The sequence below is a fragment of the Geotrypetes seraphini genome, chromosome 12, assembly GCF_902459505.1.
Source record: "Geotrypetes seraphini chromosome 12, aGeoSer1.1, whole genome shotgun sequence".
In the NCBI taxonomy this organism is placed as follows: Eukaryota; Metazoa; Chordata; class Amphibia; order Gymnophiona; family Dermophiidae; genus Geotrypetes; species Geotrypetes seraphini.
In genome coordinates this window covers 11919407-11943186 of record NC_047095.1, presented here as the reverse complement: position 1 = coordinate 11943186, position 23780 = coordinate 11919407, and the positions used below count along the sequence as shown (strand labels likewise).

At 40.9% G+C, this 23780-nt stretch overlaps 1 protein-coding gene across 1 annotated transcript in view; it reads right to left on the bottom strand.

The window, feature by feature from the left end:
- Positions 1–23780, bottom strand: part of COL11A1 (collagen type XI alpha 1 chain) — a 528076-nt gene that overhangs the window by 253925 nt on the left and 250371 nt on the right. Inside the window, exons 26-31 of the mRNA XM_033916645.1 lie at positions 21273–21317; positions 14476–14529; positions 14343–14387; positions 9688–9741; positions 5483–5590; positions 2217–2270 (exon numbers count right to left, since the gene is read on the bottom strand). Of these exons, the coding sequence (XP_033772536.1) occupies positions 2217–2270; positions 5483–5590; positions 9688–9741; positions 14343–14387; positions 14476–14529; positions 21273–21317 (360 nt within the window). The remainder of the gene's footprint in view (positions 1–2216; positions 2271–5482; positions 5591–9687; positions 9742–14342; positions 14388–14475; positions 14530–21272; positions 21318–23780) is intronic.

The window sequence follows — 23780 nt, the reverse complement described above, 5'->3', positions numbered from 1 at the left end:
TCACAAACATCAACGTATACATCCCAGGGTACTAAAAGAACTCAAACATGAAATTGCTGACCTAGTGTTAGTGATCTGTAACCTGTCGCTAAAATAACCTGTACTACCTGAAGATTGGAGGGTAGCCAATGTTACACTGATTTTTAAAAAGGGCTCCAGGGGAGATCCGGGAAATTACAAACCGGTAAGCCTCACTTCGGTGCCGGGCAAATTAGTAGAAACAATTATAAAAAATAAAATTGTGGAACACGTAGACAAACATGATTTAATGAGATGGAGTCAGCATGGGTTCAGCTGAGGGAGATCTTGCCTCACCAATTTGCTTGACTTCTTTGAAGGTGTGAATAAAGATGTGGATAAAGGTGAGCCGGTTGATATAGTGTATCTAGATTTTCAGAAAGCTTTTGATAAAGTTCCTCATGAGAGGCTTCTGAGAAAATTAAAGAGTCATGGGTTAGGTGGCAAAGTTCAGTTGTGGATTAGGAATTGGTTATTGGATAGAAAACAGAGGGTAGGGCTAAACGGTCATTTTTCTCATTGGAAGAAAGTAAACAGTGGAGTGCCGCAGGGGTCTGTACTGGGATCGGTGCTATTTAACTTATTTATAAATGATCTGGAAATTGGAATGATGAGTGAGGTGATTAAATTTGCAGATGGCACTAAACTGTTCAAAGTTGTTAAACCACATGTGGATTGTGAAAAATTGCAGGCAGACCTTAGGAAACTGGAAGACTGGGTGTCCAAGTGGCAGATGAAATTTAATGTGGACAAATGCAAAGTGATGCACATTGAGAAGAATAACCCGAATCACAGTTACTGGATGCTAGTGTCCACCTTGGGGATTAGTGCCCACGAAAAGAATCTGGGTGTCATCGTAGACAATAAGATTAAACCTTCTGTCCAATGTGCGGCAGCGGCCAAAAAAGCAAATAGGATACAAGGAATTATTTAAAAAGGGATGGTTAACAAGACTAAGAATGTTATAATGACCCTGTATCGCTCCATGGTGCGATCTCATCTGGAGTATTGCGTTCAATTCTGGCCTCCTTATCTCAAGAAAGATATAGTGGTGCTAGAAAAGATTCAAATAAGAACAACCAAGATGATAAAGGGGATGGAACTCCTCTCAGATGAGGAAAGACTAAAATGATTAGGGTTCTTCAGCTTGGAAAAGAGAAGGCTGAGGGGAGATATGATTGAAGTATACAAAATCCTGAGTGAAGTAGAATGGGTACAAGTGGATCAATCTTGCCAGGGTAAATGCAAGTGAAGAAGACCAACGGGGTGAGTATTAGAATATTAGAGAAAAGACGTATGTAAGGACGTACTGAGAATTGAGTCGGTTCAGCGCATGGCCACTAGGATGATCTTGGGGCTTAAGGATTTCTCATACAAGGACAGGCTGCACAGATTGCGGCTATACTCTCTCGAAGAGCGAAGGGAGAGGGGAGACATGATTGAGACATTTAAGTACATCACTGGCCGCATAGAGGTGGAAGACAACATTTTCTCTTTCAAGGGTCCGTCGGCCACAAGAGGACATCCGCTAAGAATCAGGGGCGGGAAATTTCATGGGGACACCAGGAAGTATTTCTTCACAGAAAGAGTGGTAGACCATTGGAACAAACTCCCAGAGCAAGTGATCGCGGCCAGCAGCATACAAGATTTTAAGAATAAATGGGATGCCCAAGTCGGATCTTTACGAGGGCAGTGATGCCACCTGTGAGCGACCCCTTAGGGGGTTGTTTGGGGAGGGTTAATGGAGTGGGCAGACTTGATGGGCTATGGCCCTTTTCTGCCTTCATCTTTCTATGTTTCTAAGGCATGAAAGAGAAGGAAGGAGGGGAAAGGAGGATAGAGGAGAATGAGGGGAAATAGACTGGGGGAAGAGAGGAAATAGTGTGAAGCAAAAGGAATAAGAAACTGGTTAAGGGGAAGAAGATTGATGATGGAAAATAAGAAGGTGATGTTCTTTTGGGAGTTAGAACCAGTCTCCTCTTCTCCTGCCAAAAATATATATTTTTTAAATTGGTGATACATGTGAAAATATGAAACATACTACAAGACTTGAATTAATTTCTATAGTAGCTTGTTGGCATGTGTTACCACACATTCATGTTTTTTAGTGGCCCCTATATGAAATATTAGGTAAGACAGTTGCAGATTATACAAGACTTGTTCACAGCATAAAGTTTCTCAGTCTAGAATAAAAGTACCTTTTGTCCTTGTCTTCCTGGATATCCTGGGAGGCCCGGGACACCGAGTTTACCCTGCAATCCAATTAGATGCAAATGCAGTATTTAGTAAAGTAAATTGTTTCATACAATTCCTATAATACCATTTTTGCTTATAATTGATATATTAAGGATAGAAACTCATTATTGCACATTCAGGTTGTTCAAGCACCTTAAAAGTTCTAGTGCAATGCATGCAAGATTACATTTAATGTGTACGAGTTACTTATGAGTTAATGTGGTGCAATCAATTTGTACATGTTATAAAGTACAAACACATGTTTTTAAAACAGTTATTAAACTGAACGTGTGAAATAATGAAAGAAAGGACCCCAAAATCAGAACTTTGTGTGGTAAATTATGCAAAAGTGGAAAAATACTTTTCGTTTTTGCACTTTTTTACCACATGAATCCCACTTTTATGGTCATTTTACAAAAGCCTGCTTCACAGTAGGAAACTCTAGCAGAGTATACATGACAGTTAAATTTCACATTCATAAGCTCCTGCAATATGGAAGAAAGCAGGCATGCAGAATGTCATGTCCATTTTTTTTTTTTATCAGTTCAAGCCTTTTATTGAAATTTTAACAGTACAATACAATACAAGAACCAAACCAAACCAAAAGGCAGGAAATATATGGCAAAGTACCAAAATATTAACTCTTACAAATGTGGATGCGGAAAAAAGGAAATACATAATGGAACATCGATTCTGCTGCAATGTGTCTGAAAGCAAGTTTTTTTGTAGAGCAAGGTGCCGTCTAAAATACGTGTGTGCGGGTGAATCCCCCGATGCAGGTCCATTGACCGAAACACTTCTAAAGGGTCAGTATATTAGCTGCACCCGAGCGTCGGGAGAACAATCTGAGCAGCGCTGGAGTCCTTGGGGACAATTAAATTAATTCTCACACGTTGTTTACTGTCATTTTAGAGTTCATTGCAGTGGAAGTTGATATTATATTTATTAAAGTTGTGTGAATAAAGGGTAGGATGGTGGGGGGGGGGGGGGGGAGAAACAAACGATTAAACAAATTTGAGACTGCTGAAGTGGGTATTGAAATAGCTGTGTGCTTTAGGAGGCCCCATGATCCTGATCCAATTTGTTCTGATTTTTCTCTCCTTCACCTTTATATCATCTCCTTTGCATATAAATATACTTTTTTTGGATTTTGGGTTGTTCTACAAGCAGATTTATTAAAAATATTTTGTAAAGGTGTTATAATAAAGGATAGCAGACTTTCTATGATATAGAGTCAGGGAGGTTCTGGTACACATTTTGAAGAAGATACAATACTTATTGCTACCTCAATTTCTGTGATGGTAACTGTGTTAACAATAGGTCTGTCAATGGCACAGATATTTTGCATGTATTACACATGCAAAATATATGCTCCATTAAAAAAATGTCCCCCGCCGAAGCCGCCCCCCAACCCAACCCAAAACAAATGGCAGGAGGGATGCCCACTCCCTGCTGCATCCAGACGCCTACCCAATACGTGGCAGCGATATGGCAGGAGGGATGCCCACTCCCTCCTACCACCGAAGGTCCCCTGCCGTCCCCCAAAGCCCCCAAAATGGCAGGAGGGATGCCCAATCCCTCCTGCCACCAGACTCCCCATGCCCCCCTACTGAACCACTGACACCCCCCAAAACCTCTGACACCCTCCCACCCCCCACCCAACACTGAAAGCAGGAAGCCCACAGAGAGGCCCCTGCTTCAGCCGCCGGGACCAAAATGATGCACTTCCCCTCCCTGGTGCATCATGTGATGCAGAAAGAGGGGCCAAAAGCCCTGATTGGTTAAGTCGCCTAAGGGACGTCTACTCACAGGGTTCACAAGTTGCCCCTGGCGCACCCACCTATCCCCTCCGCCCCCCCTCCCAAAGCAAATAGTTTTAAATTGGAGATTGAATATTTGCTGGAGGAGGGTTCTAGGCACCCTGACTATATCAGATAATATCACCAGAAAATGTGCCTGCATATATTTTGCTTTTCTACATAGCAAATTAGTTGGGGGGTTTTTGTTTGTTTCTTTTTATGCCCTACTTTGTCTGTACAGCAAAGAACAATTTCACATCTTTTCTCGTTGTGAAAATAAAATAGAGTTCTTCAAAAAAGAAAAAAGTATAATTCTATTGTGATTTTTACCCATTTTTATAAAGTTTTAAACTGGAGAGGGGTTATTTGAAGCTTTGAATAAGTGGTTGTTAATATGTTGAAGGTAATTGTTAAGGGAGGGGAGAGGGACTGGAGGGAACTTGGATTATTGCATTTGGGGATAGACACATCGGTAAGCCATGATGGGTATGCCTCAAATTCTGTATTAGAATAGTTGTTTACTTTTTGCTTTTGTACAATCATCAATAAAATAATTAATAAAAAATAAAATAAATACTTGAAAGGTATTAATATAGAGCCAAATCTTTTCTAGAGAAGGGAAAATGGTGAAACTAGAGGGCATAAATTGAGGCTGGGGGTGGTAGACTTTGGAGTAATGTTAGGGAAATTCTTTTTCATGGAGATGCTGGTGCATGCCTGGAATGCCCTCCTGAGGGAGGTGGTGGAGCGAAAAATGATAATGAAATTCAAAAAAGCATGGGATAAACACAGAAGATCTCTAATTGGAAAATGAATGTTATAAATTGAACTAAGGCCGGTACTGGGCTCACATGCACAGTCTGTGTCCCCTATATGGTGATTTGAGTTAGGATGGGCTGGGGAGGGCATTGATAATAATAATAATAAATTTATTCTTCTATACCGCCAATAATCGTGCGACTTCCAGGCGGTTCACATTTGAAGAGAGCTGGACAATCAATGAATTACAATATGCAGATAGTCAGTGAAATTACACTATGTAGAATCTTGAAATACAATATACAGTTTATTTGGTAGTTCATAGGGGACCTGTTAGGAATAGGAGCAAATTATAAAATACAAGTAATTTGGAACATGAAGACGTTGCTGGGCAGATTTTACAGTCTGTAGTTCACAAACGATGAGATGGTTGGATAGACTGGAGTGAGCTTTGATGGCAACTCCAGTAGTTGGAACCTAAGGACAGTACACTTTACAGTCTATGGCCCAGAAATATCAAAGAAATTTAATTTAGTCATGAATTTATAATGTGTGTAACTAATGGGCAGACTGGATGGACCGTTCAGGGGTTTATCTGCTGTCATTTACTATATTACCATGTTACTATGAATCCCTTAATCATTTCTTACTGTAACAAAATACTTATTTACCTTTTCACCTGCCAGGCCAGCACCTCCTGAGTCACCCATTGGACCTGCTCGACCTTTTGGACCTTCTGGACCATCTTCACCTCTTGGACCTAACTGCCCATTTTCACCCTACAAATTAATGAATTTGCAAATATTATTGATGATACTGCTTGTAATTTAAGCCCTTTATGTGCAAGGATTGATACAAATGGACGGCGCAGGTCCAGGGCATATGCGCTTTTTTATATAAATAGTGTCTTCTAAGCACACTTTATAGAATATCACTCAGCGGGAAGTTTTTTTCTGCTGATTTTTGAGACACCATATGAGTATATAGAATTCAGTTCTTAGTTTAATGCATTCATTTTAATATACCTTTTCTAATGCAAAGTATAAATTTTTAACCATGGAAAATTGACCATGCGCGGATTTATTCATAGGTTAATACAATTTTTCATTTAAATTTTCATAAATGTATACAATAATCTATCTCAGTTAAAAAATATGCCACAAACAATTATACCCACTTAAGAGAAGGAAAAAAAAACGCCATGAAGCAACAATCTACCCCCCCCCTTTTTTTATACAAAATTGCGCAAGAGGATTTTCATGCCAGCTGGCACACTGACCTCCCCCCTCCTTTATAAAGCCACGCTAATGTTTTTAGTGCCGGCCATGAAAGTAGCAGCTCAGATGCTCATAAAAATTCTATGAGTGTCGGAGCTGTTACCGTGGCAGCCAGCGCGAAAAACGCTAGTGTGGCTTTGTAAAAGAGGGGGGTGAATGTTCCGCGCTGCTCTAATGGTCACAGAGTTCAGCGTGCTGGCCGGTGCTAAACACCTGCCACATGGTTTTTGTAAAAGGGGATGGGGGATAAATGTTAATTGAACTTTTAATTGACTTGGTGCATTAAGGGGCATTATTTACTAAAGTAGTAAGTTATTGCACTTACTGTATATTAAGGGCCATATTCTATAAATGGGGCAGAAGTTTGGCAGCTGTAGGCACCCTACCGCTGCCTAACTTAATTGTTTTAATTGGCTCTAATCAGCAGGGTAATTGACGGTATCGTTTAAAACCAATTAAAAACTAGTTTAAAAAAGTAGGCACCGAGAGATGTCTAAAGTGTAGATACAGGAATTGCATCTACAGCAGGATGCCTAACGGTGCCCTACGCCTAAAGTGGACATGATTAGGGGTGGAGCAGGGGGTGTGATTCACTAAAGAACTTAGCTGTCTGCAATGTAGGCCACATTGCCGGCGCCTAAGTTTTCTGGTAGGCCCCGTTAGCCACAATTCTTTAAACAGTGCCTAAGCGTGATTGACAGGCGGCCAGTGACATTTTCATAGGCGGCTGCCTATTTAGGCGATGTTCACAGAATCTGGCCCTAAGTGTAAAACATAGGGTGCAGTAAGTGCAAAGTCCATCTGATAAATGCAGGCGATGAGACCAGCGTCGTCCCTACATTTTCCACAAAGGGCAGACAAAGCTTGGGACCTGCTTATATGGCAGAGGGCATGTGTCGATGTAGGCACTGTGCAACTGGTACAAGAAGTTGCAGCAGCCATTTTGAAGAGCCTTCAACAAAGGGTAAGGGCGAGGGGGCTTTGCTCCTGTCCCCCATGCCCCACTAAATCACCAGGAAAAAAAGTTAAACTGGGAGGGCCCTACCTAGACCACAGAGAGTTGGGGGGGGGGGGGTGGGGACACTGCATGGAAATGTGGGGTCAGCATCTTTTCCATCACACAGGCTATGGGGAAGGGGAAGGAAGAAGAGGCAAGTTGGGTTCATGGGCAGTAAAAAAAGAAAGTTATGTGGGTGCCGGTAATATTCATTGTTGGCACCCACATAGCTAAACAGCTTTTGAGCTGTCCTAAATTTGTCCTCTCAGCTATGCGAATGCCTAGGGTTACCAGATGTCCGGATTTCCCCGGACATGTCCGGGGGTCCGGATGGCTTTTCAAGACCCAGCACTTTGTCAGGGTTTTGAAAAGCCTCTTCAAATCGCGTCAGGCAGGGAAGATATCTGCGCCTGCGGGACTTCCGCCCTGCCCGACAAGAGCAGTCAACGAGGGGGAGTGGGGCTAGGGCGGGGATGGGCAGAACTGGGCGGGCCTGGGGGCAGGTCTAGGGGTCGGGATTTTCCAATTGGAAAATATGGCAACCCTAAGGATGCCGGCATTGAATATTGCCACCACTCGAAAAACGGCCAGCTCCTCCATGTTACTTCATATTTTCATATCACTGCATTGGCTGACCATGGAGTACAGAGTGAAGTATAAGTTGTTATTATTGTTTTATTTAAGTGTATATAATTTGTCACCAAAATATCTACAGGATGGTGTGACACCTGTGTGCGCTATCGACCACTGCACTCTGCTACACATTGTAATTTGGTTATTCTAACTCATAAGAAATTATGGGCTCCTTTTATCAAGCCGCGCTAGCGGGGTTAACGCGCGTGACGTTTCATCATGCACTAACCCCCGCGCTGGCCAAAAAACTACCGCCTGCTCAAGGAAGACGGTAGCAGCTAGCGCGGCCACTATTACATGCTTTAAACCGCTAGCGCGGCTTGGTAAAAGGAGCCCTATGTTTACAGTCTATCCCCCCCTTTTACAAATTGCATAAGAGGTTTTTTAGTACTGGCCATGCACTGAATTATCTGCGCTGCTCCAATGCTCACTGAGTTCCTATGAGCGTCGGAGCAGCGCAGAGCATTCAGCACGCAAAAGTGGGGTTTGAGATCTAAGGGGACCTGCTGAGTGGAATGTGCTGCCAGAATACATCAAATACTGTAAATTAGTCACTCTATGAAGTCATTTGCAGTGGCTAAATACGATATATAACTATGCTCAGAGACATGAAGGCAGATACCACAGCCTCACCACCCAATCATCGCATTGTTCAATACAGTTTCAGATGGATAACGAAGATAAATATTTAAACATGCTAAAGCCACACAGGCTATAAGCTCTACATCTTATATTAATAACTTGAAAAGCATTGAAAATTGCAAAATCTTAGCTGGTTCTGACATGACACGTTTTGGTACTGCTTCAGGGAACCGACAATGCACTTCAACCAAGGGCTCCTTTTATCAAGCCGCGCTAGCGGGGTTAACGCATGTGACTTTTCATCATGCGCTAACCCCCGCACAGGCCAAAAATAACAACCGCCTGCTCAAGAGGAGGCGGTAGCGGCTACCGCGGCCGGCAGTTTAACATGTGCTAGCGCGGCTTGATAAAAGGAGCCCAAAGTTTCAAAAAAAAATGGGTAGTGTAGTCTCGCAAAAATGTCAAAAATCTTTTTAGTCACTCAACATTCATAATCAGTTGAGTTACTTGCCCTTTCTTTGATTTTGACTGGGCCAGAATACATCAAGCAACAAAAAGATTTGTGTAAATGTAAAAAATTGGTTAAAGCGGCATCTGTTTTATAAGATGATGGCTGATGCCATTTATATGATGTGGCGACTCTAATGTTTTTTTGACATATTTGTTTTGTTTTCTTATTTTTTAATTGTGCGTGTTTGATTGTAATTCGCCTTGTTTAAAGGCACGATATAAATAATAAACTATAAACTCCTCCCCAGCACTGCCCCATGACCTGACTGATGTTTATGGGTGGTCAGAGCTGATATTCAGTGACACTTCCCTGTTCAGTGCAGCTGAATATCAAGGTTTAGGTGTACAGCCTCTGTCTATTAGTACTCCCAGGAGTTTTAAAGTGGGTTGGAAATGGTATGTTGTAGAGTTTATGACAAGGATTGTTATGGTTGGGGTTTTGTTATTTTCGAGTAGGATGAAGTTTGTTTTGTCCAGATTTAGTTTTAGTTTGTGGTCTTTCAACCAAATTGCTATTGCTTCAAGTGTTCTGTGTATTTTTTCTGTCATGGATGGTGCTGGTTGATTGAACGGAAGGAGAATGGTGATGTCGTCTGCATAGCTGTAGGAAGTTAGACCTTGTTTGTCTAGGTAGGAGCCGAGGGAGCAATATATAGGTTGAAGAGTGTGGGAGAAAGAGGTGATCCTTGGGGTACTCTGCAGGGGTTATACCACGGCTCAGATTTTTCTTTGTTTTAACTCTGATGATTTAACCTGCTGGGATCCTTTCCTGCCTGCTTAAATGGCTTTGAATACTGGGCCCTAAATATAAACAAATGCTACCAACCAAATCTGTAGTTAAAGAGGTAAAAAGCATATTGCTAAAAATAATACTTACTCTATCACCTTTAAGTCCCATATCACCTTTAAAGCCTGGGAATCCATCTTCACCCTGAACAATAACATACATCACAAACAGATGATTTAAAGGCCTTACAGGTAAAACAATGGGTTCTGTGTAATATGTTCTGCATTAAAAAAAAAAAAAAATCAGTTTATAACTGATAACACTTTTATATCAAACTTTGAACAGAGTCCAATTTAGGGCTCCTTTTACTAAGGTATGCTAGCGTTTTTAGCGCGTGCTACATTGCCGCGCACCCTAACCCCATGCTACGCGCCAAGAACTAACGCCAGCTCCATGGTGGCGTTAGTGTCTAGCGCGCGTGGCAATGCAGCGCGCGCGAAGCATGTGCTAAAACCACTAGCGCAGCTTAGTAAAAGGAGCCCTTATTTTATTTATTTAGGGGTCAATATTCAAGTCAATTTAACCAATGTGGCTCCTGGCCGGTTAAATTGCTAGTTGGGGGCAAACCAGTCATTTTATGCAGAAATTAACTGGTTAGTGCCAATAAAAATGACCAGTTCGCACATAATTTATTTATTTATTCAATTTTCTATGAACAAAACCATAGAAAATTGAATAAATAAATAAATTATGTGCGAACTGGTCATTTTTATTGGCACTAACCAGTTAATTTCTGCATAAAATGACTGGTTTGCCCCCAACTAGCAATTTAACCGGCCAGGAGCCACATTGGTTAAATTGACTTGAATATTGACCCCTAAATAAATAAAATAAGGGCTCCTTTTACTAAGCTGCGCTAGTGGTTTTAGCACATGCTTCGCGCGCGCTGCATTGCCACGCGCGCTAGACACTAACGCCACCATGGAGCTGGCGTTAGTTCTTGGCGCGTAGCATGGGGTTAGGGTGCACGGCAATGTAGCATGCGCTAAAAACGCCGATATTCTGTATTTAGTCAAGGTCACCACATAACTAGGACTGCATTAAAGTCCATAGGCCATTATTGAGATGGTTTGGGGAAATCCACTGATTATTCCTTGGATAAGCAGCATAAAATCTGTTTTACTACTTGGGATCTAGCTAGATCCTTGGGAGGGACCTGGGTTGGACACTGTTGGAAACAGGATACTGGGCTTAATGGAACTTCGGTCTGTCCCATTGTGCCAATTCTTATGTTCTTATCTTTATGTAGCACCCCATAGCCAGTTATGTGCTGAATATCACACTTACACTGGTTTTTACTAAACTGCGTAGAGGTTTCTACCGCGAGCCAGTGACGTAAACGCTCCAATGCTCATAGAATTCCTTTGAGTGTCGTAGCATTTGCCTCGCTGGCCCACGGTAGAAACCTCGACCATGGTTTAGTAGAAAGAGCCCTTAGCTAGCTATGGTGTTACTGGCTCTGTAAACCTGGAAATTGAATACAAGTGCCTGGACTTTAGATGTTGACCAAAACTTTTTTTTTTTTTTTCTTTTCGGATGAAACCGAAACTGCTACTGAAACTGTCCAAACACTTTCAACCGAGACCAATACTGCAGACAAAACTTGCCGCTTGGTTTCAACCAACGTCAAAACTGAAAACCAAAATTTGGTTGTGTGAACGTGAACCAAAGAAAACTAAGGACTCCTTTTATGAAACTGCAATAGCAGTTTCAACCGCGGGGAGTTACGCTGAATGGCCTGCGCTGCTCCCGACGCTCATTGAGTTCCTATGAGTGTCGGGAGCAGCGCGGGCCATGCAGCTATCGCGGTTTCGTAAAAGAGGGGTGACCGTAGTTCTTGTAGTCTGAAGCCCTTTGTTAAACCCAGAGGAGATTGCCCTCCGGTCCCATAAACTGGGAGCGCCATTTTAACGAGGACTTCTCAGCAAGTTTGTCAATTTAGGTTCCTAAGTCAATGCTGATATATGCTGGCTTTTACAAAACTATAGTAGAGGTTTCTACCATGGGCTGGCAAGGTAAATGTTTTAAGTTTCAAGTTTATTTAAATTTTATATACCACCTATCATGACTATCGTGAGTGTCGAAGCATTTACCTTACTGGCCTGCGGTAGAAACCTCTACTGCAGCTTTGTAAATAGGACCATAGTTAAATATCCTCTGAGATAGTAGCTTTGTCAGAACATGTTAAAAAAAAAAATCATGATTACCAGCTTTTTATGCATACACAAACTGTTTACAAGTAACAAAAGAAAGTAGCATTGAGATATTTCCCATATTGTAATTAGTAATACAAATGATTAAGGATGAGTATGATATAGAGTCTTAATAAAATAGGTAAAGGATTCCCAATCCCGGTCTATACTGCAAACATTATACCAGCCTGATGCACAATCCAGAACAAAAGAGGTCATTGATGTTACTGAATGCAAGGACTATATGCTCTGAAAAATTACAATCAAGAGCAATACCCTTCTCTAATTATTTTCTAATATATAAATTTTATTTCATGGTAATATCATTTTCCCATTAACACTATAAGCTGACCAGTAATTATATTTGAAAACATCTTCATCATACCCAACAGGGCCTGGAAATTCTTTAGAATCACCCAAATAGCATCCAATCCAGAATGCAAATAAAAATTTAAGTAAGGAAAGGCCATATTTTACCTCCAAGCAAAATTGCCTCCGCACAGATGGACCTCAGCTAATGAAAACTAAAACTAAAAGCCACAGTGCTTTTACAATGGTTGATGTTGAGCCACAGTTAGAGCTAATGTCATATCTCCACAGAGAGGCTAATGCCTAAGGAGCTTATCAGCTCAAATTTACAGATTTAAATTCCAAGAAAAAAAAAAGGATGCTATGGGATAATGTAAACAATCAAAACAAATCAACAAATCCCCTCAGAAAAACTTAAAACTACCAAGCATAAGTCATAGCAAAGAGGTGCTGCAAACATAGCAAACTGAAAGAAAAAGCCTCAGTTATACTGGCAAGGGAAACCCACTCCACCATCCATCCATCATAGGCAGAAAAAAAAAATCTTTCATTGCTATAAACATGCACCCTCTGTGATACAAAAAGGTCTAATTTGAAAAACCAGAGGAAAAACACATTTCTAATCCGCACAAAAGAAAAATAGCACATAAAACTATCTGTCACAAGCCAGCTTACGATTGTTTTGTAGTCTAAACTCTACTTCTTCAGGGCCTTCCTCATGCAGACAACACCACCTGGTGGGGACGCAGAGGAATGGCACATTAAACTGCTGTGCTATCTGCATGAGGATGGCCCTGAAGAAGTAAGTGTAAGGATCATTTGGGTGTTAAAATTATAGAATGCTAGCTCTTATGTGAGTGAATGTACATGTGCACAGTGAGTGTTGGATGAACGTCCAAAATATGCCCCCTTACTCTTTGGACATACTGCAGTGGTGCGCATTCCTTTTCTGCCTTTGCAGAATCAGAATTTGGACATTTCAAGCACATGGATACCATTTGGGCATTTTCAGATGCATGTATGCTTCGAAAATAAGCCCCTTGGTCTAGTCATCTGAGCAGCAGTTTTTTTAAAAAAAAGAAATTCACGGGGGTTCCGTTTCAGGAACTCCCGCAAATTTTGAAAAACCGCAAATACAGATTTTAGGCAGGGGAGACAGGAGAGGGCAGCTGTTTTGACACGCAGCTCCTGATTGGTAAAGCCCGACTTTAGTACAGGAAGAGGTGGTCGGAGCATACAACGAGTGATTTCCTTCACTCGCTGGTGCTATGGCTGCCCTCTCCTGCCTCTCAAGCTGCCCTCTCCTGCCTCCTCTGCCCGGTCTTTTGCGGTTGGAAAATACCGCCAATGACTGGGACTGCGAACCGCCGACCACAAATTTGCAGGGGAGCACTGTAATAAGACAGTTATTTGAGCAGATTTCTACTTTCACTTAAATTAAACCTATTCCCAAATATGTTGTTGTCACACAAATAGAATTTCAATGATACTGTGCGTTAGTGGTCCGATTCTGATAAGAATGCATTTTATTTATTTAGACACTCATCTCCCAGGAGTGAAGAAACTAAACCCCTATTTTACGAAACTGCAATAGCAGTTTCTAGCGCAGGGAGCCGCGCCGAATGGCTCGCGCTGCTTCCGACACTCATAGAAACTCAATGAGCGTCAGCAGCAGCCATTCATCGCGGCTCCCCACACTAGAAACTGCTATCGCAGTTTCGTAAAAAAAGGCCTAAGAGTTAACAAAATATAAAAAGAAGAAAAAAGCATGTGTGTGACAGTATTCATTTTTAGAAAATAAAATCTGAGGATTATCCTTTATTGGCTTTTGCTAACATATTCATTCTTAAAGCACTGAGGCGTTGAATCAAATTCAAGATTTGTCAGGGACAGTGAGTTAACAAGACGGTCTGTGCATGAAAAGCTTTGGGGTACCGGTTGCACTATCGGTGTGACTGAGTCAATTGTTTGCAGAACAGAAGGATATGAGTTAACATAATTATTCTGTACTCTGCCTACACTTCACCAGCAAGAACAAAGGTGTCATGAGAAGATAAAAAGAATGAGAGGCAAAATGAACGGTGGCCAGAATTATTCTGACATGCATCCGACTTCCACAGAGGTTTTAGATAACAAATGCTGCAACGTTCACTTGTTAACTAAATGCTACTTGGAAAATAGATTTTTATTGTACCCATGTAGAAGAAACAAATAACCACAAATGATAGATCACGTTATTCATACCTTTTCACCTTTGACACCTTTATGACCACGGACACCATCAGCACCCTATATGGAATGATCAGAAAAGTGTTACAGAGGCAATGTAGAGCGTTAGCATATTTTAAAGTCCTTTAATAAAATACAACAGGCATACCTTCACACCACGAGGACCGGGATAGCCAATGGGACCCTGCGGACCTGAAGGCCCCTACAACATACAGAAAAGTTAAAGCTTTTAGTCTATCACAGTCCATATATTACCAAAACAGCTCTACAAAGTACAATCAATTTTCTTTGACTGAGCAAGCTTATTGCAGTTGGAGTATCATTATAAATCTGGGAAACCGTGATCTGACATCCTTGCTCAGTTTTCCAGACTGCTACTGAAGTAAAAAAAAAAAAAAAAAAAATTGGGGCAGTGCAAGCAACTTTGAAAATGCAATGCAGATGTTACACACTACGCTTGTCAGCCTGCCAATGTCATCAGCTAGTGAACCGCTAACCAACTGGCCATAATTTGAAATGGAATCGATATGAATGGTACAGCAGTAAAAGTGCTAAAATAAATCTGAGCTCTCTTTTAAATATTACATTTGTAATGCAACATTCCACGAGTCGGGAGTTTACAGACTCCGTGACAAAAATTCTAAAGTTCAAAATATTAGAAATAGAATATAAAATAATTTATAACAACTGTGAGCCGGATTTTTTCTGAGACTGTCGGCATGATGTTCAGACTGCAGGACACATCTGTCTGTCTCTCGTGGTCCCCGGTGAAACGAGAAATGCAATGCCAGTGCCGTATCTGGCGACCGGCATTGAATTACCAGAATTTTGGGGGGGCCAGTCAAGAATAGCCGGCTACGCCGAAATTCAACAGCTGACTGGTCAAAGATAGACCCACTTTTTATGCAGGTCTCACAGGCTGCTGAACTTAGGTGACAATATGCTGCATATTGGCAATGATCGGTTATATTGCACAACATAACTAGTCCAAATTGATTGTTTTTATGCTTCCTCTGCTCCTGGTTGTATGTTCCCTTTGCAATTGTTAATAAAGATAATTGAAAAAAAAAAAAGAAAAGAAAAATAGCTTGTGCAACTATATATGAACAAACTGATTGCAACTGATTATTATATTTACCAAGATCTCCAAGACCCAAGACACTACTTGAACTTGTTTTGTGTCCTTGCTGGGGTGACATACTCATCATCGATCTTGTTGGATTTTTTTTTTTTTTAATATATAAATCTTTATTAATTTTAAAATGTTAACAGTGCCATATAATAAATTTAAACATAAACACTACACGGAACGCACTTTAAATATACAAATAATTTAAAAAAACAATAATTTTCTCCCCCCCCTCCTCCCCATAATTAATAGAAGAAGAAGTACATATTTAATTTCAATAATATAGATCAGTGGTTCCCAACCCTGTCCTGGAGGACTACTAGGCCAATCGGGTTTTCAGGATAACCCTAATGAATATGCATGAAGTAGATTTGTCACTTCCATTATATGCAAATCTCTCTCATGCAAATTCATTAGGGCTATCCTGAAAAGCCGACTGGCCTGGTGGTCCTCCAGGACAGGGTTGGGAACCACTGATACAGATAATTAAGTATAGCAAACAATAATACATTCCCCTCCCCTCACCCACCCACCCTGGATGTGTAAGGAAGTCAAATAAAAGGAAAGGTACATGACAGTTATTGTGACTCAATAAATGCAGTCAATGGGCTCCACACTATTTTGAATGCGTTACTATATCCCAAACATTCCACATTCATTCTTTCATACATGCAACTGTTGTTGGAGTTTTAATGCAGGCATTGATACCTTAATGCATCTATGTGGTGCTATATGTAATTTTAGGAAGAGCGCTTAACTTGTGGCCCGACGGCTACCCAGCCGTTTCACTGGTATGTTTCCTCAGGGGCAGTTGCTCTTCTCTTCAGTGTAATTTTTTAACACTGCTGAACGAGCTCTTACGACACCCCAACAAGGACACGAAACAAGTTCAAGTAGTGTCTTGGGTGTTTGAGGTCTTGGTAAATATAATAATCAGTTTGTTCAACATAGCTAGTCACCACACTATTTGTCGAACAGGGTATTCAACAGGATATAGCTGGTGATCTTCCGCTGAATATTGGCAGATAGCTAGCTATGGGCTGTTTATCTGGCCAGCTAAATAACAGTGAATATTGGGGCTTGTGACGGCTGGATGGAGTAAAGTGGCAGTGGCATTTCTTTACATATATTTCAATGGTGCCAGCTGTTCAAATGGAATGTATGCGTAAGTGGCAGCCTTGTCACTATTTCTACATATCAGTAGCACCTGCTTTTTCAGTAGCCTAACGTATGCAAAATAATTATGTTCAGGATGGCTGAATTTGTTGCTCTATGTATAAAGGGCAATTCTATAAAGTGGAACTGGTATTCAGACCATAGGAGGCCGGCCGGCTAACTCCCACGGTCGGCAATGACTATGGATATTCAATGTTGGCCCTTTTCTGGTGACTGGCATTGAATATTGGGAGGGGATGGGGTTGTGAGCGTAAACATAACGGACAAAATCAATATTCAGCGCTGGTCAGTTAAGTTTATAGCAGTCAAAGATAGAATTGCTATTTATGCAGCCTGATGTGGCCACTAAGGGCTCCTTTTACAAAGGTGCGCTAGTGTTTATAGCGCAGGCACCGGATTAGCGTGCGCTAGCCGAAAAACTACCGCCTGCTCAAGAGGAGGCAGTAGCGGCTAGCGCGCACGGCATTTTAGTGTGCACTATTCCGTGCGTTAAGGCCCTAACACACCTTTGTAAAAGGAGCCCTAAATGTGGCTGGTCAACCCTGAAAATTGCTGCTTATTGCACAAAATATCTGGTTAACTTTAAAAAAAAAAAATGATTCTTTATTTGGTGCAAATAATACAAGACGCAATAAACAAAAGGCAAAACCATGCCAAAAGAGTATACAATATGCAATACAATCATAAGGATAAACGACAAAAGTCAAATCCAGGTTCAACAAACTCTCAATAGGCACGTCAGTATTAAAGCACCAACCATTTTATATTAATAATAATAAAGTCCTAATTGCATAAGCCCGGAAGACAAAATAGTAAAAATGAAATGGAGATAAAGAGCTAAAGAAATTCTCCCTCCCCTCCTTTCTCACTCCTCCAAGTCTAACAGAAAATTACCAAACTGCTCCTGTTGTTTACCACACCCAAACAAAGCAATAGGAAAAAAACTTTATGCAATACCACAATATTATCAACATATCTGTTTAACAGCAGACTACGTTCCCTATGTGGCAATGATAACCAACATAGTTCCCAGATAGTTTGAAATTTCTTCCACCTGGGAGAATCCCCAGAACTGACTTAAAAATTTAACAGTTGGGTGAAGGCTTTAGAGACTCAAGACATCTGATTTTGTCTTTTGAAGCAACACCAAGGGGGGAAAAAAATGATGGAGGCTTTTATATCACACTGTCTAGCAATGCCATGGTGGGTGGGTTTCCCCCAAAATACCAGCTCTGATTCTATCATACAACTAACTAGAATGTTGGACTTACAGAGACCATGGGAAGTAGGGCTGATGCAAATACAATATCCCCATACTTAGAAGAATATTAAGGCATAGGAAATGTACACCACCACATTACAATCCGGAAAAGATATTATATGACCATGGGGAGTTTTTTTGGAAAGCATGAATGAAGACATTAGAAGCATCTATAAACCTACACCACCAAGAATCATATAGGACCCCAACACGCTTAGGCCCTGTTTATAGAATCTGACCCATAAAGGGTGCCTAACTTAATTGGCAAAATATCCTTAATAATCTCAACAATTAGTAAAAAAAGAAATGTAATTGGGTGATAGGTGCCTATCCAATTCTATAAAAGACAGGTGCCTATTGCATGGTGCTTAGCAGCACCTAACACCTAAGTGGGTGTTTCTATGGGCAGAGCATGACTTAGGCACCACTAAGCATGATTCTCCAAAAACTTAGGCGCCTGAAATGTAGCCCCTTTAAAACCCTGGCCTACATTTCAGCCACCTAAGTTTTTACATAGGTGCAACTAGCTGCGATTTTGTAAACGGTGCCTAAGTGTGATTGACACACGGCCAGCACTACTTTTGTAGGCACCGGTTGATTTAGGCACTGTTTATAGAATCAGCCCCTTACTGCCTAGATCAGGGATGCCCAAGTCCGGCCCTCGAGATCTACTGACAGGCCAGGTTTTCTGGATATCCACATGAATATGCATGAGAGAGATTTGCCTGCACTGCCTTCTTGGTATTCATGCATGTTCACTGTGGATATCCAGAAAACCTGACCTGTCTGTAAATCTCGAGGACCGGACTTGGGCAACCCTGGCCTACATAATAGGCGATGGTAGGGGCCCATGCGCTAATGGGAAAATTAGCACGTGGCCGAACATAGAAAAAAAAAAGTAGAAATTTAGCCACTTTACCCATATGGTAAAAATGGATTTAGCATGTAGAAATGACCCGTGCAGGCTTGCACTAATGCCACTTTTTACTAAAATTTGGTAAAAGGTCCTCTAAAATTTCAGGTTGTATTTTTTTTTTTTTTTGGTCTGGCAATCTTTTCTTTTTGTGATTTCAATTGCTTGAAACTTGCTTCAGTTAGAGCTATGGTATAAGTCTTTGTTAAAACGATACTGCATTTACCCCTCCACCAATAAAAAAGTGGAACTTCAGCTATAGTAAGCACACATTAGTAAAAAGGCCCCTTAGTCTGCAGTTCTGAATTACTTATAATTCAATTGCTTAAAAAAGAGCTCTAGTTATGAAAAGCTCATTTTAATTGAGGTACATTATTAATTGCAATACATGATTGAAATCGATTCCTTCCTTAGGTAGCTTCAAGTATTTTCACCAAATATAATAATAATAATTTTATTCTTATATATTGCCAAAGCCATGGTAGTTCGAGGTGGTTTAAAACAAGAAGAGCTGGAACAATCAGCGAAGAGGTTACAATTCAAAGTCGTCAATACAATCTTACATAATAGAAGAAGTGGAAAGCTAAATATTTCTTAGGTTACTGGTTGAATTAACAGCTATAAAAATTCTTAGTTTACAAATCGGTTGAACAAACTCGTTTTTACCAATTTTCTAAAATTGAAATAGGTTGAGGAATACGTGATAACGTTATTGAGCCAGTCGTTCCATTTGCCTGCCTGGAAAGCAAGTGTTCTGTCCAATATAGCACTAGGCCACATGATTAACCTTTTTTTTTTTCTTTCCAAAGCAGATAAAATGTTTAATTTTTAGAGGCCATGGCTGCTGGATAGCTTAAAATACCGCCATTGGCACTTTATAAAAAATAAAAAAATCACCAGCTGTTAAAATGACTCTGTTGAATATTCATGTACGAAGCATCCATATAACTGCTTCTATGCATAAGTTAGAACTGCTTTTGTTGCTGGTGTAACTATGGAAGTTATATACACAGAGGCCGAATTTCACTGTTCTGTGTACCAAGAATGTAGCCAGCCCTCCAATTTGGGGGGAGCCCAGGGGTGGACTAGGGGAGGCAATATTTTCCTCCTAACCCAAGCACGTTAAACATACCTTTACTTGTGGGGATGATGAAGCCCCGGCCAATAACAACAACATAAAAAATGCAGTGCCTGAGCTGGTTTGCCACCTCCTTGCACTGCTTTTGTAATGCAGAAGTCAGTGACGTCACCAAATCCAGGACTCCTGAAGCATTCCCAAACTGAGCATGTGCGAAAAGTCCCAAAGCTGGCAGCACACTGCACAGAGAGTGTTATAGAATAATGCTTAGAGGCAATTCCCTTCACCTGGTGTAAATGTTGGTGCCCATCTCTGAGCATTTTGGTGCAAAAATGGAGCTAGTCTATAACCCTGCATGCAACTTTTAGGAATACATCTGCCATTCCCCTGGCCATGCTCTCTTTTAACTTGCACGCTACAGTATTTTGGCACCAGGGCCATATAATAGAGTGTGGGGTGATGCTCATGCAAATTTCAATTGTTGCAAATGATCTACAATAATTGCAGAGTTGGTTTAAGGGAATACAGCACCCTGAGTAAACTTTTTCAGTGGCGATACCCCCACCTGGAATCTGTAATATCTCCATCTGCTGTCATCACCCCTCCCCAAGCTCTCATCCAGTATCTCCCCCTCTCTCTCAAGTCCCCTCCTCCTACTGGACCAGATGAGGCACTTTTGCAGGGCACTAGTTATAAAGGGCACCAAAATCCCAGTCCAGCATCTATGCCTCTAAAAGTTTGAAGGTAGACCAAACAGGAATTTTGGTACCCTTTATCACTGGCATCCTGGCTAGGGCTTCACCTGGTACATAGGTTGAGCCATCCCTGAATAATTAAGTTCAATTAATTGCAATTAATTAGCTTGAAAGCTAATTCATTTGCATGCAGATCTTTGATCCATGTGCAAATTTTGGTGCTGAGATTTCGGAGTCATATATAGAATTCGGTAGGGGGAGGGGCAGTAGTGGCCAGCATGAAACTGGAAGTTGCAATTCATGGTGAGTATTATTCTACTATGACCTGAACAAAGTTTATGATTTATTTATTCATTCATTCATTCATTCAATTTTCTGTACCATTCTCCCAGGGGAGCTCAGAACGGTTTACATGAATTTATTGAGTTACTCAAGCATTTTTCCTTGTCTTGACTAAATTCCTATCTATGCAACAAGTATTCATGACATAGCCAGAACAGCAATTAACTCGTACATAGCTCCAAGTCTAAACATTCACTAATAACTTACTGTGGGCTTTTTTCATTATGTTAATCCCTTAGCAGCTTAAAATAAGCAAGCTGAAGTGTTGGTTAGTTGCAAACATTTTTTTGAAGAGATAAATGAGAAGCGTGAATATGTTCACAGGAAACCATACAAAGGCATGAAACATACCAATGCGCCTTTCTCTCCAGATTGGCCCTCTTTGCCAGGATGACCCTAAAGACAAAAACAAAGGCACATGAACATAAACCAGATTTACCCTAGAAATTTTTTTTTTCCTTCTATCATTTCCACATTATAAAATACTGAAAAAGAGGCTTTTAAAAATTCAGTTATCTCTCAGGTAGAAATAGCCATGCTTCTAAGATAGGGGTGGACGACCACGGTCCTCGAGGGCCACAACCCAGTCATGTTTTCAAGATGTCTACAATTAATATGCACAAGATTGATTTGCATTTACTGCTTCCATTGCATGCATATTCATTGTAGATAGGGTTGCCATATGGCTCCAGAACAGGAGGACGGATTGAGACATCCGGGTTTTACTTCCATTGCTCTCAGTAGAAGTAAAACCCAGATGTTTCAATCCATCCTCCTTTTTCTGGAGCCATATGGCAACCCTAATTGTGGACATCTTGTTGAAAACCTGCCTAGATAACAGGAAACCAAAGTTGCCCACCCCTATTCTAAGAACTCCCAGATAAACTGACCCTGAAATCCTAAACTTCCCATACAGCTATTTATTTATTTGGTTTTACATCCCCATCCTACTAGGAGAGCTCAGAATGTGTTACATTTTTACATACATAATAATGCATCTTTACATACATAATAGTAGATGGCATAAACATTCATTTTAAAAACATACAGAATATTGATGTGTTCCAAAACTGTAACATAGCCAGTTATTTACGAGTAGGGTTACCAGATATCTGGATTTCCACGGACATTTTCTCCTTTTGAGGACATGTCCGGGGGTCTGGTCGGCTTTTCAAACCCCAGCACTTTGTCCGGGATTTGAAAAGCCTCCTCTCAATCACGTTGGGTAGGAGGCAATCCGCGCATGCATGGATTGCCTCCTGTCCGATCAAAGCAGGCAGCGGGGGAACGGAGCTAAGGCGGGAATGGGGCTGATATGGACGGGACTGAGGGCGACTCTAGGGTGTCCGGAGTTTACAATCGTAAAATCTTGCAACTCTATTTGCGGGCACATAATCAATTTTATTGTAAATGGCAGCAATAGCAGTAATTTTGAGTTCTAACACAACCAGTTATATGGCGCAATATAGCTAGTTAAGTCTGAGATCTTAGAAACAAACCAGTTATTATCTCAATGCCTGTGGCATAGCTACGGGTGGACCCGGTCGGGCCTGGGTCCACTCAGAATTCTGGAAATTTTTATAGAGAGTGCACAAGCAGAGAAAATGGAAGGTTACCCACAACACCTTAGTAAACCTGTCCATCCAGGCCTGGTAAAAGAAAGGAATTCTCTTACTGAACGAGTAGCTTAGCTATGTTCCAACTATTAGCAGTATTTCTGAGACTGTAATGTTAACTACACTGGTTGCCTTTTAATTTCTATGTATGAGGAACTAATCAAGGACAGTTACAGCTGCCTAAGATAATTAAAGACATCTGATACTAGAGTTCAGCTAATAAACCTTTTGGCAAAGACCTTGCAATGAATGACCAGCTGGCAGCTTTTGCTTTTTTTTTTTCTTTATGAATAAATTGTTAATTTCTGTACATAACCAATTTTGCATCTTTAAGATACATTATTTACTTCGAAGAACAGATAGTTGAAAAAAGATGTCTGAGAATTTCTCAAATTAATCGATAAATGTTAATATTCTTTTTTTTTTTTTTTAGTTTCATTACTGTTTCACTAATGTATTATTAACTTAAAGTTTGTTAACCGGGTCGAGTCCCCTTGGGAAATGATCTGGATTATATAAGACTGTAGATTAGATTAGATGAGATCTAACAGTAGATGCAATTAGCAACGATTTTTGTGTCACTTTGCTTTTCTGCTAGATATTTTTCATGAATGGCATATCATCTGATTTGTTTTAGACCATTCTTTTTTTTCCCCGCAATTAAATGCTTTCCTACAGAATTAAAAATTTGACAATAAATATTCATTTCAAAAATTCAGACACAAATTTCAGAATTGTTATAGGGCAAAAAAAAGTCTATATTTTAGTTGATGAGTTCTGCAACTTGGTACACTACATCTTACAGTGAAGTTGCCAGTGGTTTAGCAAAAGGACTATTGTTCTGCCATCACTTTCAGCCTCTTTTACATAGTCACGTGGCAACAGCCCTGAAGCCCTTTAAATTTCTATGGGCTTCGGGGCCATTAGCGCAGGGAAGCCGCTAGCGCAGCTTTGTAAAAGAGGCCCTTTGTGTGTGCTTATTATGCTATTTTGTATTTTTATTCCAGTTTGTATCTTGAACTACCTTCATGGCCTTACTTCATGGTGGTCAGTGCCATAGCGAGGGTGAGACGCACCTGGGGCGGTGTTCCCCTCCCCTGCCCTTGTCTCCGCCCTCCCGCTCCTTCCACAATCCCCCGTTCCCTTCCCCTGTATTTCTAGTTGTTCACCGCCATGAGCAACAACTTCAACGTGCTCCTCGCGACCCCATTGGCTCCCCTCTGATGTAATTTCCTATGCATTG